The sequence below is a fragment of the Halyomorpha halys genome, unplaced genomic scaffold (genome assembly GCF_000696795.3).
Source record: "Halyomorpha halys isolate HHAL.00 unplaced genomic scaffold, Hhal_1.1 Scaffold899.1, whole genome shotgun sequence".
In the NCBI taxonomy this organism is placed as follows: Eukaryota; Metazoa; Arthropoda; class Insecta; order Hemiptera; family Pentatomidae; genus Halyomorpha; species Halyomorpha halys.
In genome coordinates, this window is record NW_027105398.1 from 110,563 (window position 1) to 127,204 (window position 16,642).

The window sequence follows — 16,642 nt, forward strand, 5'->3', positions numbered from 1 at the left end:
CTGCTAGTCATAACTACTGCTAAGTCTGAAATGCCTTTATTTTCCTATTGCCATTAAATTTATTTATTAATTATATGTATTATCTAAAAAAAAAATTAAATAAATATGTAAATATAAAAAATGTATATATATTAAAAAAACACGTGATCTGTAAATTTTACAAAATAATAATCCTTACTTAATTAGGTCTTGATAAATAGAACAGAAAAAGTTTCTTAATTTAATTATTCCCTATTATATTATACAAATAAAAAATACTGGGATGGTTAAATGCCGTATTCGAGTAAAATTTTCTATTACTTTTCGATCTCTAATCATGCCTTTTCTATTTAATTATTATAATTAAACTTTTTTAATTGACAATTTTCTATAGTTAATGCACTTTTCATGTGCACGAATAAATTATTTCGACATTTACCACTTAAAATATTAAGTACACTTTTTTCTATTTATATATATTCACCAATTTCCCTATTTACATTTTTCCCAAATTTATTGAAAACGGAACTCAACCAAAAATAACAAAGTAAACTTTAATTTTTAATAATTAAGTGAAGTTCTTCTTTAGTTGTATTAATGGATACAATCTCATCACAATTTCCTATTACTTCTTGTTCAATGAACTGTGACGTGATATTTGGTTTACGAATTATCTCTGTTAAATGTAAAAATAATCTCTTGAATGTTTTCTATAATATTCTTTTAACTCTATTTCGACGAACTGTTATTATTAATACCATCCGGTGTTTATTCATCTGAGCGATATGGAATACAATTCTATCTCTGGAGAGGGTTACGCAAGATACTGGTAACTGTAGAGGGCGGTGTTGGGTTCTGGGAACCCATACAGCTGTCCCTAATCCTCCAAGGGTCCAAGTCCTTCAGTCTTGATGGGACTGTCCTGCACGGCTGGTCACAGAACGATGGTGCTCACCAACATTTACCGCCTCTTCTGGGAGGACATCCCCGTAGAAGGATTCCCGCCCAAGAAGGAAAAGAAGGCTCAGCTTGCTTTCGAGGTCCGGGCCGCCCCATCTCCACCTCTGGGTCTAGGGGAAAGGAAGAAGTCCGCTATTCTTCCGGCTCTGGAAGAAGAAGACGATGCCGAATTGGTGGAGTTATTGCAGCCGAAGGTAATGTGACTTGTAATATTTGTCTAAGATGTTTTCATTAGTTGATATTAATTAATTCAAATCTCAAAATAGCTCATCAGAGTCAATCAAGTATTTGCCCTGAGTTAGTACGAACTCAGTAAATTTTAAGAAAGTCGGAAATTCGTCGTCAATACAAAATATTATCTTCATTTTTACTAAATTCAGGATAGCTAACTTAGTCAGTTATATGAATGAAAGAGTCTTTTTTGTAAGAGAGCTTAGCCGAGAAGAAACCATGTACTGCTTTGTCTTTTCAGTGAGGTATATATTAGGGTTCATCGCCGGCAGATTTTAGTTTCTTTATATTACTTTGTTATACGTTATTACTTTTATTATTAATGTATTAACTTTTAATTTAAAATTCATTGTATGTGCTTAATTTATATTTTATGATGGATATTAAACGCTGACCGTTATTAAATGCCTCACTAGTAATCTGTATTTTAATTGTAAAATTGAAATGAAATTATGGTTTTAGAAAAATTAATTTATTACCTGAGATTTATTGCCTTTATAATTGGAAATTTTCGGAAGGTACAAAATTAGTGGATACCACCTGATTATTAATTATCAAAAATTTATTCTTGTTCATTTAAATTTATTTTAATTTCGAATCACTAAATTTTTGTCATCTGTTAATTTTCCGCCTTGATCTCATTTACCATATTTTTTTCCGTAAGAGATAACTAAGAACTTTATTAAAATTTATTTTTAATAATTTAATAGTTTCTGGAATGTTCTCTAATGTTAAAAACAAAAGTGAATATTATCAAATATAATCCCCTCATTCATACAAATACCTCTTCTTAGACCTTTAATACTTCTATCTTGGGAAATGTATATTTATCAAAGAAATGGGATTTAAATACATATGCAATAGGAGCATACTTCATGAAGTATTTTTATCGTATTGTTTCATCTGTACCTTATACATGAATAAATCATTTTCTATTTATTTATAGTTAAAAGTCAAATAATGACGATATGGTTGTGATACGTTATATTTTATATTAATTTAACAAAATAATAATATTTAGTACCATAAATCAGGAACATATCTCTAAGAGAAGAAAACTTTTTCTAGGACCACCTTTAAGGAGCAACTCTTTTAAACATTTTGTTTTCTATTATTCGTTAAAGTAAATTTAACTAATATGTGAGTAAATTAGAAAACTTGTATCAAACCTTTTATATTCTTTTATTTTTCGAGCATAATAGTTATAAAATTAATCATATTTAATCGTGTAATTAATTGCGTAATTTATTTTAATTTTTTTTTTTAGCGTTTAGGTCACAATTAGTAACAATCGTGTTAAGTTATGACTTTAAGGCCAGATATAGATAAATAAAGAACAATAACTATAAATATGAAAGGTTTAAAGTTAAATAATTATTAAAAAATTTAAATAATTATTTGTATTTTTAAATCTCGACTCTTAGTTTTAGATTGTACAATCTGTTTGTTATATTAACAATGAAGAATAAGGGAATTTAGATTTTAGTTTTAAACTAAGTTTAACTATTTTATCAGAGACCACCAGTCTTAAACGGCCGATATATTCAGTTGGAATTCCAAATAATAAATAATCCATTATTGATTATTCTTATCGGTGCAAGAGTTAATCAGCTTCCATATTAGGATTTGTTGGGTCTCTCACACTACTGTTAAAATTTCTTTTAAAAAATCTACTATAAATGTATGTCTTATATAATGGTAAAATATAATCTTGTTTTTCTAAAAAATAGTTTAATTAAAAATGGACACGTAAAAATAAACGTATTTTGGTCTTCCGAAACATAACTTTGTACCGTGATGATCAACTATATATCATACAGTTATACTACTTCCACATGTATTCATGAAACTCACAATTTTATTCCATATAAGATTGAAGTTATACACTATCTTCCATCACAGAGGTTTATCCCAAACTCTCAGAATACCGTTGAGTAAACAAGAGAAACCTCGTTTGCATATCTTTGCTCAAGTTGAAGCGGAAACTCGCTCATGAATTATCATCACCACAAATTAAATATATTCATAAACTTAATGAAACATTTATCTTCATCGCAAACTCAAATTGAATTGATTATTTTTCTAGAGGAGAGGGAATAAATATTTTTATCTATAATATTTAATAATTTTATTTCTTCTCTTACAAATACTTTTATTAAATGAGTAAAGAGTATTAATTATTAATTTTTTGAAGGACCTAAGTACTAGCAAAAATCTGTAGTATTCTCATTTTGTAGCGTTATGGTGACGGCTTGAGTATCTTTACTATAACTATATAGACGTTTCCAGACTTATTTTTCTCATAGTTATGTTTACGGTGGAAAATTAAAAAAAAAAAAATCAAATTCATTAAAAACTAAAATGTACAGATTAGCAATTAATTAATTAATTACAAATTAAGATTAATTGTAACTAATATTTCAATTTACATTACTTAAAGTTGTTTTTAACTGAGTTTTTGGAATGATCAGTGTCAAGAGTGAAATGCAAAAAGGCAAATGTGGGTTTTTTTTTCTTAAATTGACCTATAATCTACATCCTTAAGAAACTCAAATATATAACTAACAGTCAGGAAATTATTATGTATATGTATATATTACAAATTCAAAAATGTACTTATTGAAAGAAATGGCTGAAGGACTTAAAATTAAGAAGGTTTCACATGCTCAATCTTTCGTAGATACCTTAAGAGGCTTTCCAAAATTGTGTTTTATTAGAACAAACATTAGAGAAATGTTAAGTTCTCCTAACTTAATGAAGTCTTACTCATTTCTATAGGTAGCAACAAACCTTAAACATGGCTTAGTCGGTAACCATCATTAATTTATAAATCAGAAAACTTGAAAATTATGCATTATGCATAGGTACATACATAAAGTAATAAGAAACATAGTACATACAGAAAATATGAATATGTAAAAAAAAAAATTAAAAACGCCGTATGAGACATGAAAATGAAATAAATACCCATTTTATTTTGTTTTTTATATAATTATTTATTAAAATATAGAGTAGGTGAGTGTACATATATAAAGAGCTCAATTTGTATAGATAGAACTGAAACCTTTCAGGTCGGATGGCGTTTTCCAAATTATTGTCTTGAATAAAAAAAATTATAGCCGTAAACCCAGGATGATTCTTTTATGTAAAGTGAAAAGTAGGTTCCATATTTTTTAAATATAAATATGAATATTTTAATATAAATTAAAGAGATCTAGAAGTCTAGCTAGTCTTCCATATTACTTGCGAAAAACTAACTTTGAATAAATGAATAAATTAGAAAGTATTTATCTATCCGTTGATATTATTTTCTTCAACGGAAAGTAACAAATTAAAATTCTTTTTATATTTCTGGTTTAATGTAAATAATTTTTTCTTTATTTTGTTATTTCACAAGGATAGTTTAAAAAAAATTTAATACCAAACAGAGTTATCGATTTGATAGATTGATATGTGCGTACTATTTTTATATATAAATTGTCAAATCATGCTCTCCGTTTGTCATTATCGAAGGCTATTTTAAGATCCTCTTAGATCTAGGTTGATCTAAAGCGACAGTTTACAATTTACACTGGCCCGATCAAGAGACAACAAAGTTGTCTGTTACTTGTCAGATAAGGGAGTAGTCTAACTTCATTAGATAAGACCGTTCAGTTTCGATTGGTAGTTGAATTTTCAGGGCAATCACCTTTTTTCGTAATCAAAAGATCTTGTCGTAATAAAATATATTTCGGATTGAATACTTATATTAATATTAGGACAATTTAGATTAGTTTTTTTAAGACTTGGAAATTAGTTCAAGATTGAAGCAACAATAGTTCACTTTAATACAAAACGGAAATTCATTTCTTTAATCCCGGAGTGGTTAAAATTTAGCTAGCTTATATTGAAATAGTTTCTAAAGTTTTATCTGAACAACTAAAAACTAACATTTTGTGAATTTATTTTGAAAAATATAAACGATATAAAGATAAACGTCATAAACTACTTTATAATAAATTTAACAAGTTTTAATTTGAGTACTGGCAGACATCTGTACCTTTTAAGACTTTTGAGATAGATTTTTCATTAATCAAATTCTTTGTCGGAACAACTAGAAATAATTTTGTGAATTTAGTTTGTCGAATATCATAAAAACTACTACTCCTACCAAGGTAAACATTATAAACTACTTTATAGTTCATTAAACTAGATTTCATTTGAGGGCTAATATTAACATTAAAAACTACCAACAACAGTAGAAAATTTAAGAGAACATTATTTAAAGTAGAGCAAATTTGCTGAAATATTAGCCCTAAAAGAGCTATTTACGTCCTCTAGTTCTCGAGATATAGCTTTTTAAAAAGCAAAATTTCTTAAAAATCTACTGAAAGATTAGTAGTTAGTTAATTTATTTTGAGAAATCTATATCTCAAAAACCATTTGACGTACAGATGTCTATTAGCACTCAAATTAAAGCTAGTTCAATGAGTTATAAAGCAGTTTATGATGTTTATCTTCATAGGAGTAATATGAAGTTTTATTTGAGTCCTAATAGACATCTGTACGTCAAATGGTTTTTGAGATATATATTTCTCAAAATAAATTAATTTACTACTAATCTTTCCGTAGATTTTTACGAAATATTTTAAAAAGCTATATCTGGAGAACTATTGGACGTAAATAGCTCATTTAGGGCTAATATTTCAGCAAATTTACTCTTATTTAAATAATGTTCTCTTAAATATTCTACTTTTGTTGGTAGTTTTTAAGATATAGAGCTCCGAATGAAAAATCAATGTTTTTTAAGGTTTTGGAACAGCCACCATTTTTTATTCCCCCTACCTATACTTGGCAGACTCATCAATTTTAACTATTAATTATACATAGCTTTCATCAAAGTAATCAAAAATTGGGGTGAGATAACTGCCTTTTTTCTCCTCTTCGGCTCTTGTACTAGATGACTATAGCAGTGTAGTTACTTCAGTCTACGGTAATACTTTAGATACGTCCTATTCAAATTAATATCAGAAATTTTTTTATTAGACGTGCCACTATTTAAAGCAATGCAGCAATTTTTATAAATTGAATTAAATTATATATATTTTATTAAATTTTAACCTTTAACATTCTGACTACATCCAGCCGTGAACATATGCTTATGATTTTATACATTACAAACCTACTTGTAATTAAAATCCAATGTCCAGCTCAGACTTGGTCCACGCTTATGAGTAGCTACCTATAGCAAGCAATATATGGAACCAATAAATGAGCAAACAGACTTAATGAAGGGCAAATTGGCTGGAGCTCTCTCTCCTCTATGCCAGTTAATTTGGTAGTTAATTAAATCCCTTTGGATAGAGCCTAGTTATAACTAATTAACCAACCGGGGCAACTTGGTTTAGCGACAAATTAGCGGATCTACTTTAATTGTTGTTAATATCCCATCAGATTAGTTTCAGCTAGTATTGCGACATAATAATGATAATTCAGATAATAAGTTTTAAAGTTGTATTGCTTGTACGATATATTTTATATTTTTTTTAATTACCAAAAGAAAATAATATTAAATATTTATATTACAATAAAGGTTTATATACTAAACTAAATAAAAGGTGCACTTATTTAATTGTCTCAAATGGAGTTTTTTTGTTTTGTTTTTTACATATTCATATTTTTATCAACGATCTATAATTTATGTATATTATTATGTTTGCTAAATGTATAATATATTCATCTTCAGTCATTATGATTTATAAATTAAAGATGGAAACCGACGGTAAATCATGTTTGACGTTTCTTGCTACGTTTAGAAATAAGTAAAACTTCATTGGGTAAGTAGAACTTACTATTTCTCATAAAAATCAATTTTATGAGTCTGATTGCTCTCTACACTCCGTTCAGTGACGCTAAATTATCCGGAATCTGCTTTAATAGATCTCAAAATAAAATTTCCTAGATTGTTGTAATTACAAAATTAAATATTATCTTTAGTAAATCGTTTAAATTACTTTGCATTATTAAAAAAAAAAAAAAAAAAAAAAAATTGTAAGTCCTCATTATATTTATCTGAAGAAAATTATTTAAATATTATCCGGAAAATTGACCTCGATGTTTATTAACAATTATGAACATGAATATAAAATTCCTCATTTCTTATTTTGTGGTAATAATTATACTTTTAAATATTTTAAATGTATTTATTTATAACACTAATAAGTAATAAATGAGGTGTAGATAGTTGACCGTAGATTAATGATTGGAGAAGTTTGTCGGGGGGTGCGGTCAGCAAAGAACAAAATAAATAAACAAAACCATATTTATTTATTTTCTGTCAGGCATAAAATAAATAAATATGGTTTTGTTTATTTATGTTGTTCTTTGCTGACCGCACCCCCTGACAAACTTCTCCAATAATTAAGTAATATATATTTTACCTGACCATTATTTTTTAGCGAAATTTGTTTTCGTATTAAAATACTGAAACTGATTAGAAATCACCTAATAGATAAATATATACATATATATTATTTTAATTCGGACTAATTTTGTTCTATTAAGGATTGAAGATGGAACAAAATATATTTACTGAAATCCAACGTTTATGTTTTCAGCAGTTGATATAATTAATAATAAAATTTAACTACAAATCCGAATTAGTGGAGTGTTATTTAAATGATTTTTTTAATATAGATTTATATTAATGTATATTCTCAAGAATTTTTAAAGAAATTTACTCATTAAATAATATTAACAATCAAAACAATACAATTTCCTCTTTATGTTTTCTACAAAGGAATGGTTTATCTGAATTAATTGATATCGAACAAACAATCATTGTATATTTTAATTTCGACCACAATACAGGCAAAGACATTTATGCGAAGGCTTTGAATACTATCGCACTCACTATCTCTCATGGCGCCTGCCTCGAAGCAAGGCGTACGGTATAGCTATTGTCATCTTAGATTCCTTATCATTGCAATATTTACTAAATATAATATAACTTATACAATTCATAGGCGCCAGTATTTAATACGTTTTTATCAGTTCAAAGAAACTTGAATGGTAAATGAAAACCTCCGAGGTTGTGTGTTTATGGATAGGTCATTTTTTAAAAGAAAAAATACTAATAATATTAATTTAAAGGATATTAATAATAAAAATTTAAAAGTTGTTTGCGGAATTCAAATTACACAATTACTATTTGCGCATTAATAGGTTATTACTCGGTTATTAATTTTATTGTTCTTCTAATTTTATCTGTGAATGTTTCTTAGGTCTGTTTTTTCTTGAACACTTTACAATTTATAACTTAGGAATTTTCTATTATTAACCTACACATATACTTCTAATTTTCTTTTAGTATATAAATAAAAAAAATCCTATATGGTCATGCCCAATAATATTTAGTTAAAATCTAAAAAAAAATACTACGCATACATTTATTGTTTATAACAAATAAATACATTTAAATAAAAGTAATAAATGTATACGTTATAATTATAAAAAATTTAAATACTTAAAACAATGGGGCCTTAAATATAAAATTAACAAATAAAAAAAAATAATATGTATAAAATTATAAAAAAAAATGATATATGTAAAATTTATAACTTTTAAAAAGTGTAAGTATCTACTTTTGATAGACTCTAAGTATCTACTCATTATAGACTGATGCAAAACATATATTGGGTTGTAATGAATGAAGCCTGTGATTCAGTATTGTCATATACACAAAACAATGTTAGTGTTACAATAACAATGAAGATAAAAAATACAATAAACCGAAAACTGTGAATTACAAAACATTTTCTCTAATTACAAGATAATGTTGAAATAGATCCTCATTATAACATTGGTCCCAATCTGGGAGTTTTATTAAAATATGACGAATGTTTTAATTTTTTTTTCGTTTCTCTAGACAACAAAAAAAATAATGAAAGGAACTATCGTGAAATATCATAAATCTTATTTCAAAGCTCTGTAAATATTAAATTGCTGTTAAGATTTTTTTTTTAAACAGCCTTATATTGTTAATAATTTCAAGATTATATATATCCCGCTCTAATATCAAAATTATTCCATATTCATGTTATTAATTTTATAACCCTTCTTAATCATATTACATACTGTATTTCCTTTCTATTTATCCACAAGATATCTCTATCCTCTACATTACAATGCTCAGTAAGAACAACTCGAAACATAAAATCAACAAGAGTTTGAAAACGAATTGTTATATATTTTTTTCCAGAAAAAAAGAAGATGGCCTCGTGACCTTATATTGTAAAATGTTTTTAGAGTTCAACTACTGGGTAGTTTCTCTACATGCTCTATCATATCATTATCATTATGATCAAATTTACTTGTATTTTTTATACAGTTGTAAATATCAATAAATAAAAAAATTCCAGAAAAACAACTATTGTTAATTTTTTGCGAAAGATTTATTTGATGAATCAATTTTATTAAGACGTTAATTTCGATTAGGAGATTGCTAATTTCGATGAAATAGGAAGATGATGGATGGAGAGTTGCTAAATATACCCAGAAGTGCAGTGACTAGATGCAGCGGCCCTCGGAGCCACTTCAGCCAATCCGATCGCATCAGATAGTCACCGCACTGCATCATCCATTGTCTTCTCGTCTATCCATTCTCCTTAAAATGGGTACCACGTTCTTCATTTAACTCAATAATGCCAATCTCATCTGATAAAGACTAGACGACTTGAGACAAACTGAGGAATTTCCATCCCAATAGAAAAATCTTTTCTTTTTTTTATTAATATAAGACTATCCACAGCGAAGGTGTTGATTGCCTTGTTATCTATAGGTGACCAACCTCCGAGTATTTTAATCATGGTGGGAGGCCAAGTTTTTCATTTTGTGGTACCCCCCAGTTAACGAAAAAAGTCAACGCCCGAGATCGGATTCGAATTGGCGCTGTCCGCAGATCTCAAGCTGATAGACCTGCGCCTATCCATCTGAGCTAAAGACGGCTCATGGAAAAAATCCTAAGTTCCAAACATATAAAATATTAGCTATGCTTCATACAGATATTGGTATAAGACAATTAACTAGTAAACATCCTAAATTTATGAGAATATTCGAAAGGACAAAATAATGATAATTACTATTAAAAAAAAAAAAGAAAAATGGCTTCATAATAAACGACTGATGAGTTTGATGGCTTTTCATCAAGATGTATGGATTAAGGTCTTTAAAGAAAATCCAGTACTTCTCAAACTATACTTCTTCCTCCTTGTGGTAAAGTATATACTGGTTTTCCCAGCTGCTTAATCTCTGGTACACTGTATCTTTTTTAGAAAATTTATCTATGAGTAACCGGTAGTGTTCGAGGAGACGTAAAGATATCGATTTTTTGAAAAAAATTTATAAATAATATTAATAAAAATAAACATTTTTACGAACTTCCATCTCACGGCTTAAGCGACCATGAGCTATAGACATCCTAGATCCTTCCTGAATAAATGTAACACTAACCATCTAAAACAAAAAGATTTTTTTTTTCAAATAAAATTGATATTTGTTGTTATATTGATATTAAATGTTAAATTATTTATTAAAATACAACAACATACTATTCTTATAATACCCGTCGAATATGTTAGATACAGCTAGAACTTATATTATTAGAAAAAAACTTACGAGTTATACATTTTGTAGCCATAATATGCGAATGGCATTAGAAAATAATATCATTTAATGTACACAGATTTTTTTTTTTTCCTTTTCTTACGTCGGCCCAAGACTCCCGTTGGAGTCCTACACTGCCCCTGTTGTTATATTATTAAATAATGGAGATGAGGATGTAAATTAATTATTTATTTAATTTTATTAATTTTTATTAATTAATTTAATTTGTTATTATTTATTTAATTTTAAAAATCTACTTTGGATTTTGCTATAAATTTGTACGACGCCTGAATAGTAGCCCTATCTAGAGCTGCCAGCCCTTGGAGGAAAGCGTTATTGTTTTGGATGAGGGGATATTTAATCCTGTGTTTGTCATATCACCTGCAATTTAGTATAACATGTAATGAATGGGTCTTCGATAGAGTTGCATGTCGAACATTTATCATTATATTATTTTTAACTTTAATTAATGTTAAGCCGCGATTTGTACGACCGTGGTTAATTCTTAATCTTGTAAGTAAGACTATATCTTTTCTGTTAAACTTAACCAAGTTTATTAACAATTAAAGTGTTAGAGAACCATGGGCGTGGAGAGACGTTAGGTGTCCACAGACTTAACATATTCTGGTGAGGTTTTTGCTCTGTATTAACAGTTTTTATCTGTTTTGATGAAACATCGAAATGTTTCTAAACCTGTTTTTCGATAACGACAAAATTCTTGTCCGAGTAAGTTTTATTAATAAGTTTTTGTATATCGTAAAAAAATTGAAATAATGGAATTATATATATTTTTTTTAAATTGCCTTAAAAAGATTTCCAACCCTTATATTATTTGGTCATAACGCTTAGATACAGAAAAACGCAAGTAGTGAGAAAGGATAATGGATGATGAAGATTCGGCCATTTTCTATAAAGAACGCTTTGGACAATATCCAAGAATCTTCCTTGTCGCAGTAAACATTGGAGTTGCTACACAGTTATCGAACCATTTTTCTTTCTACAAGATTTAGAGCTATAGGGGTCGTTACTTATAAAATAATTTCTGCTCACTGTTCTTGTGTTATTTGACCCTCTAGCATTTTTATTATGCTTTACTAATTTCATTTTTTCTTTTTAAAATTCCACTTAATTCTGAATGGAATTAATGTTATGTAGATTCGATCAGTCTTCTAATGGGAATTTTATTTTAAGTGTTTTGTTTTTTTAGATACGTTGTGTATTAAGTGATTGTGGTGTTTATATAGTGATATACAATGTTAATCATAGAATCATTTGTATTGTGTGATGCTGGGTAATATTAGTGATTGAATTGGCTTTTCCTTCATTTGTTAATTGAATCATGAATTGTACATATTACAATTTAATTATTTATATTTATAATTATTTAATAAAGTATATTAAATCTTATGCGTGGATCACCCAGTTTTCTCCTTACATTGATGATGAACTTTCGTCCATCAAAAATCTGGCACGATTCACCTAAGGAAGTTTTAACTTCTATAAATCTTAATCAGACAAACATTAACTAAGGAATCGCAAAAAAAATTTAAATTAAATATTGGACCAAAAGTAAGAAAAATCAATAATATGTTTTTTATCCTTAATATAATAGTTCCGAAAAACTTTTTTTATTGTTAGTTATTTACTAATGTAATAAATAATTATTATTAATTAATAAATTAATGTTAAATTATTTATAGCATTTTTAATAAGCTAACTGGAAATGAGTAATTGAAACGAATATTTTCCTTAAATCGTCGGTTCGTTCTTATTGGATACGTGATGGGATCCGAGCCATTTCAATTATATTCCCTTCTTTTTTATTTTTTCCTCGGATGAAGAAATACCTGTAATGGTATTTTAATAATTACATTAGCTAATAATATTCTAAATTAAATTCTTCTGGAAGAAGGAATGTTCTTATCTTCAATTACGCTTACATCCTTCGTCTGCTTATAAAGCTTTTAGTAATTCAATGAATTAGGGTATGTGTTCTCAGATAATGCGTGTTTTAATAGCGTTCATAAAAATATCACATTTAAATAGACAATTCATTATTAAATTAATTACATGAACATACATTTTATTTTATACATTTTATCTACTTGGTTCTTTCTTTCCAAGGCTCGTTGTTTAAACAATACCCAATTTTTGTTATATTTGTTACTATAGCTCTGTGGTACTCCATGTAAATATGCATAAGAATGTTTCCATATCCGCTGCATCTATTTACAAAACACACGCCAAGGTCATACCTGTTGTTTATCCCATCGCGTGATTTATAAAATAATTAGAAGAAAAAAAATTACATTTGTTTTCCTTTTTACATTATTCTTCAATACGCATTGTTATGCTGACAAAAAATAGTATCCAGTACATGTTTTAAATTAAATAGTTAAATCTAAAATGAGTAAGTTCTCTTTTTTTCAAGTACTATCATTGTTTGAAATATGTTTGTAATGGCAGATTGATAAAATCAATGTTGTAGGCCGAAACGTAAATGGGAGGATTTAGTTAACTCTCATCTTGCACAACTGTAAATAACGATTGGTTTTATTCCCATTGAACCTCCACTAAGCCTTTATTTTATTGTTTAAGCTGTTGCAAAATATTGTATAAACAACTACAGCATTAATAACAACTAAAGCGTTTTCATTAAGTACGGCTCATTGGTTATTACAGACTGTTGTAAACAATTATAATATGAATATTCGCTTTGATGTTCAAAACAGCGTGGCTCATGCTTTGAATTCTCATTTTCTATCCATGTTTTGTACTTAAAACTGCAAAAATTCATTTTAAGTTTGACTGAATTGAGTATTAATAATCTAGATCTCTTTTTTCGTATTCTATACTAACTTTGTAAAAAATCGATACAGTCAAAAGGCAATCCTTCCCCGCCGGACCCGTCCCACAAAGAGCCCCAGGGAGCGAAGGTCCTGTATCAAATGAAATATTAGCTTAAGATAGTAATTTTTAAAAAAATACAACACTAGTGTCTGTTGTACATGAAGATGAGGTTGTCACCTTACAAACCTCGAGACTTCATCGGCGCTGGTTCGGTTACGACATAAGGCTTTTTTTTTTGCTGTGTACACCTACATCTGATATACTGAGGGGGTCAAGGGGAGGAGAGAGAAAGGATATCTAAAAGTCAACAACCTATTCTAACCATATTGGATGGTTCAAGTTTTAATTTCTTGGGTCCGCCACAAAATAAAAGTCAACCAACCCAGGCAGGTTGCAGTTACGAGGTTTCTAAATTAACAATCTTGGGTACAAACGATCAAAAACATCCAATGTTCTGGCGAGGTTGGTTACTTTTATTTTTTGAGTACCTACGGAATAAAAACTTGATCCTTCCAAAATGGTTAGAATAGGTTAGTGACCTTTTGGTATAACTCCAATTCCTCCCTCCTCCCATGTGTCATAAATAAACAGGTAGATAACAAAAATAAAAAAAACACCTGATTAACAATATTAGTTAGCATTTTGTTATGAAACAGGACCAAGGTAGTCTGTCACTGCCATATTGGCATCGTGGCTATTATGAAAATCTATACTGATGTTATAAATAATCTTACAAAAATAAAATTGTAAATAAACTTTTACAATCCACTAGTTTTTATAAAGTTTTGAATTTAAGAAGGAATTATATAGAAAAAGTTATATGGGACAAAGGCAATTAGCCTGTATTTTTAAGATTTTAAAGTTTTAAATTTAAGAAGGAATTATATAGAAAAAGTTATATGGGACAAAGGCAATTAGCCTGCATTTTTAAGATTTTAAAAAAGAAAATGACATCATAATGAAGGTATCCTTGAGAATGACCTGAGGGTCGAAACGTTGGAAGGTTTGTAAAGAATAAAGTTGAGAAAAAAGGGATCAAATTTGTTTTTAAATAAACTAAACCACAATCAAACAAGAATATATTAATAAAAATTAATCTAAGTATGATTCATTAAATTTTTTTTTGTCTTTTGAACCATTAAATTCCATTTTTTATACAACAATAAGATGTTGCATAATATACTACAGTGCAGGGCATAATATACTACCCACTTACATTCTCAATGCTCTTTGCACTTATGCACTATGAGTCACTTGCCACTCTTTGGACAGCATAATCGATATCTCACGAACTCGATAGTTATGTTCAATATTAATGCAATTTTTTACGAAATCTGTTTACAATGAATCTTTAGGAATCGTTTGCGTCAGTTCATATAGATTTCAAGGTCGTAATTGATTTTATTTCAAGACAATTGAAATTGTTCGTTCAAATTCCACCTTTAAACGTTTTTCACTTTTTTTATTAAGAGAAATGCTGTTATATTTTATGTTTACATTTAGTAGATTCTATATAAAAAAAGGTAATAAAGTATTATTCTTTTTAAAAATATAGATTTTTAACTCAACATTTCGCAAAATTTAATTTATTTAAAAGCTAAACCGACATGGTTCAGTTTTCGAACTATGACGTATTTAAATACCAACAACCACTTTAAAAGGTTATTTTTTTATTTTATAACCATTTTTATTTATGGTTTTAAACTTAATTATATCAAATATTATTAAGAATCTAACATTTTTAAGAGAATCATACATATTGTATTATAATTGTCAGTTACATCTTACATATCATAGATAAACAAATGTTAACAATTGTAATTATTGCTGATACGTTGGTAAATTAAAAAACAGAGATGAGGAAATAAATTCCATTACATTTCTTTAAAAAGATAAATTATAAAATATTATTAGGAAAACAATATAAATATCATATTTTGCCGTGAAAATTAGGTCTTCTGTGTGTGTTAGATTATGTGATACTGGACGTTTAATATATATGTTTCCTCAATTATTTTTAACATTTGAAAATTACAATTAAAAATAAATTAAATTAACTTTTCAAAAGTTATCAACCATATTACGATTAATCGTACAGTGTGATCTGCAGCCTTTGTTCCAACTAACTTGAACATTATTTCGGTTCCACTGATATTAATAAGAGATTGGAAAAATAATTTTATGTTGTTAGTTTTTAGAACGAAATTAGTATTTTAAATGTTTATGGAACACTATTAATCTCAAATCTTGAGATTTGCTGCGAAGCTCAACGCAGAATATTACTGTTGTAATAAAAACTCTTGATAATATCAATAAATTGCATAATATTGTGCATACAATAATTGTCCAAGTAGTGTATGTAGGTAGATCTCCACGCCTTGGACTACTCCTTTCCAGTTTGATGCAGTTCCAGAGAGCATGCAGCTCTTTTGCATCTCGAGTAATTCTGTCGTATCTATCTGGTTTTTACCCTCCCAAGTGATCTCATGCCAACTAGACTGGTATTATTCATTGTTGTGTAGTCCTGATGGATTGCTTCAAGCTACATGCTTTGTCCATCTTAATCTTCTTGTCTTCATATCCTGAGATAATGACTGATCAGTCTTTGCTAGCAGTTTCCATTACATCTTCTGATCCATGACTGATCCCAGATCGCACCGTAGACTGAAGAGAACTTTCCTATAAAATCTCTCAATTTCACTTTCTAGGTTTCTGTTTAGCGCCCAGGTCTCCCAGATATTTATTAGAAGTGTATATATTTAAGATTTTGTACTTTCGAAAATTATTTGCCATCTAGCATTTTTCGGCTTATTATCATATACTTTTTTTTTTTAATCTTTATTTATTTTTAAGCCGTGCATAAATAGATATATTTATTGGAGACTTAACGTCTTTATTTTCTCAAAATTAAAGCAAAAATAGATAGATAGACATTTCTATTTTGTTCAATGTTATACGTTATGTTTAACGTTTTATATAT

At 28.1% G+C, this 16,642-nt stretch overlaps 1 protein-coding gene across 4 annotated transcripts in view; it reads left to right on the plus strand.

Moving 5' to 3' along the window:
- LOC106686948 (apical junction component 1 homolog) overlaps nt 1-16,642 on the plus strand; it is a 124,869-nt gene that overhangs the window by 34,880 nt on the left and 73,347 nt on the right. The window contains exon 1 of one of the 4 annotated variants that reach the window (XM_014430558.2): nt 886-1,133. The exons of the other annotated variants lie outside the window; for them this stretch is intronic. Within the exon in view, the coding sequence (XP_014286044.1) occupies nt 891-1,133 (243 nt within the window). The 5' untranslated portion in view covers nt 886-890. Of the gene's footprint in view, nt 1-885; nt 1,134-16,642 lie in introns of those variants that run through there. 4 annotated transcript variants of the gene reach the window in all.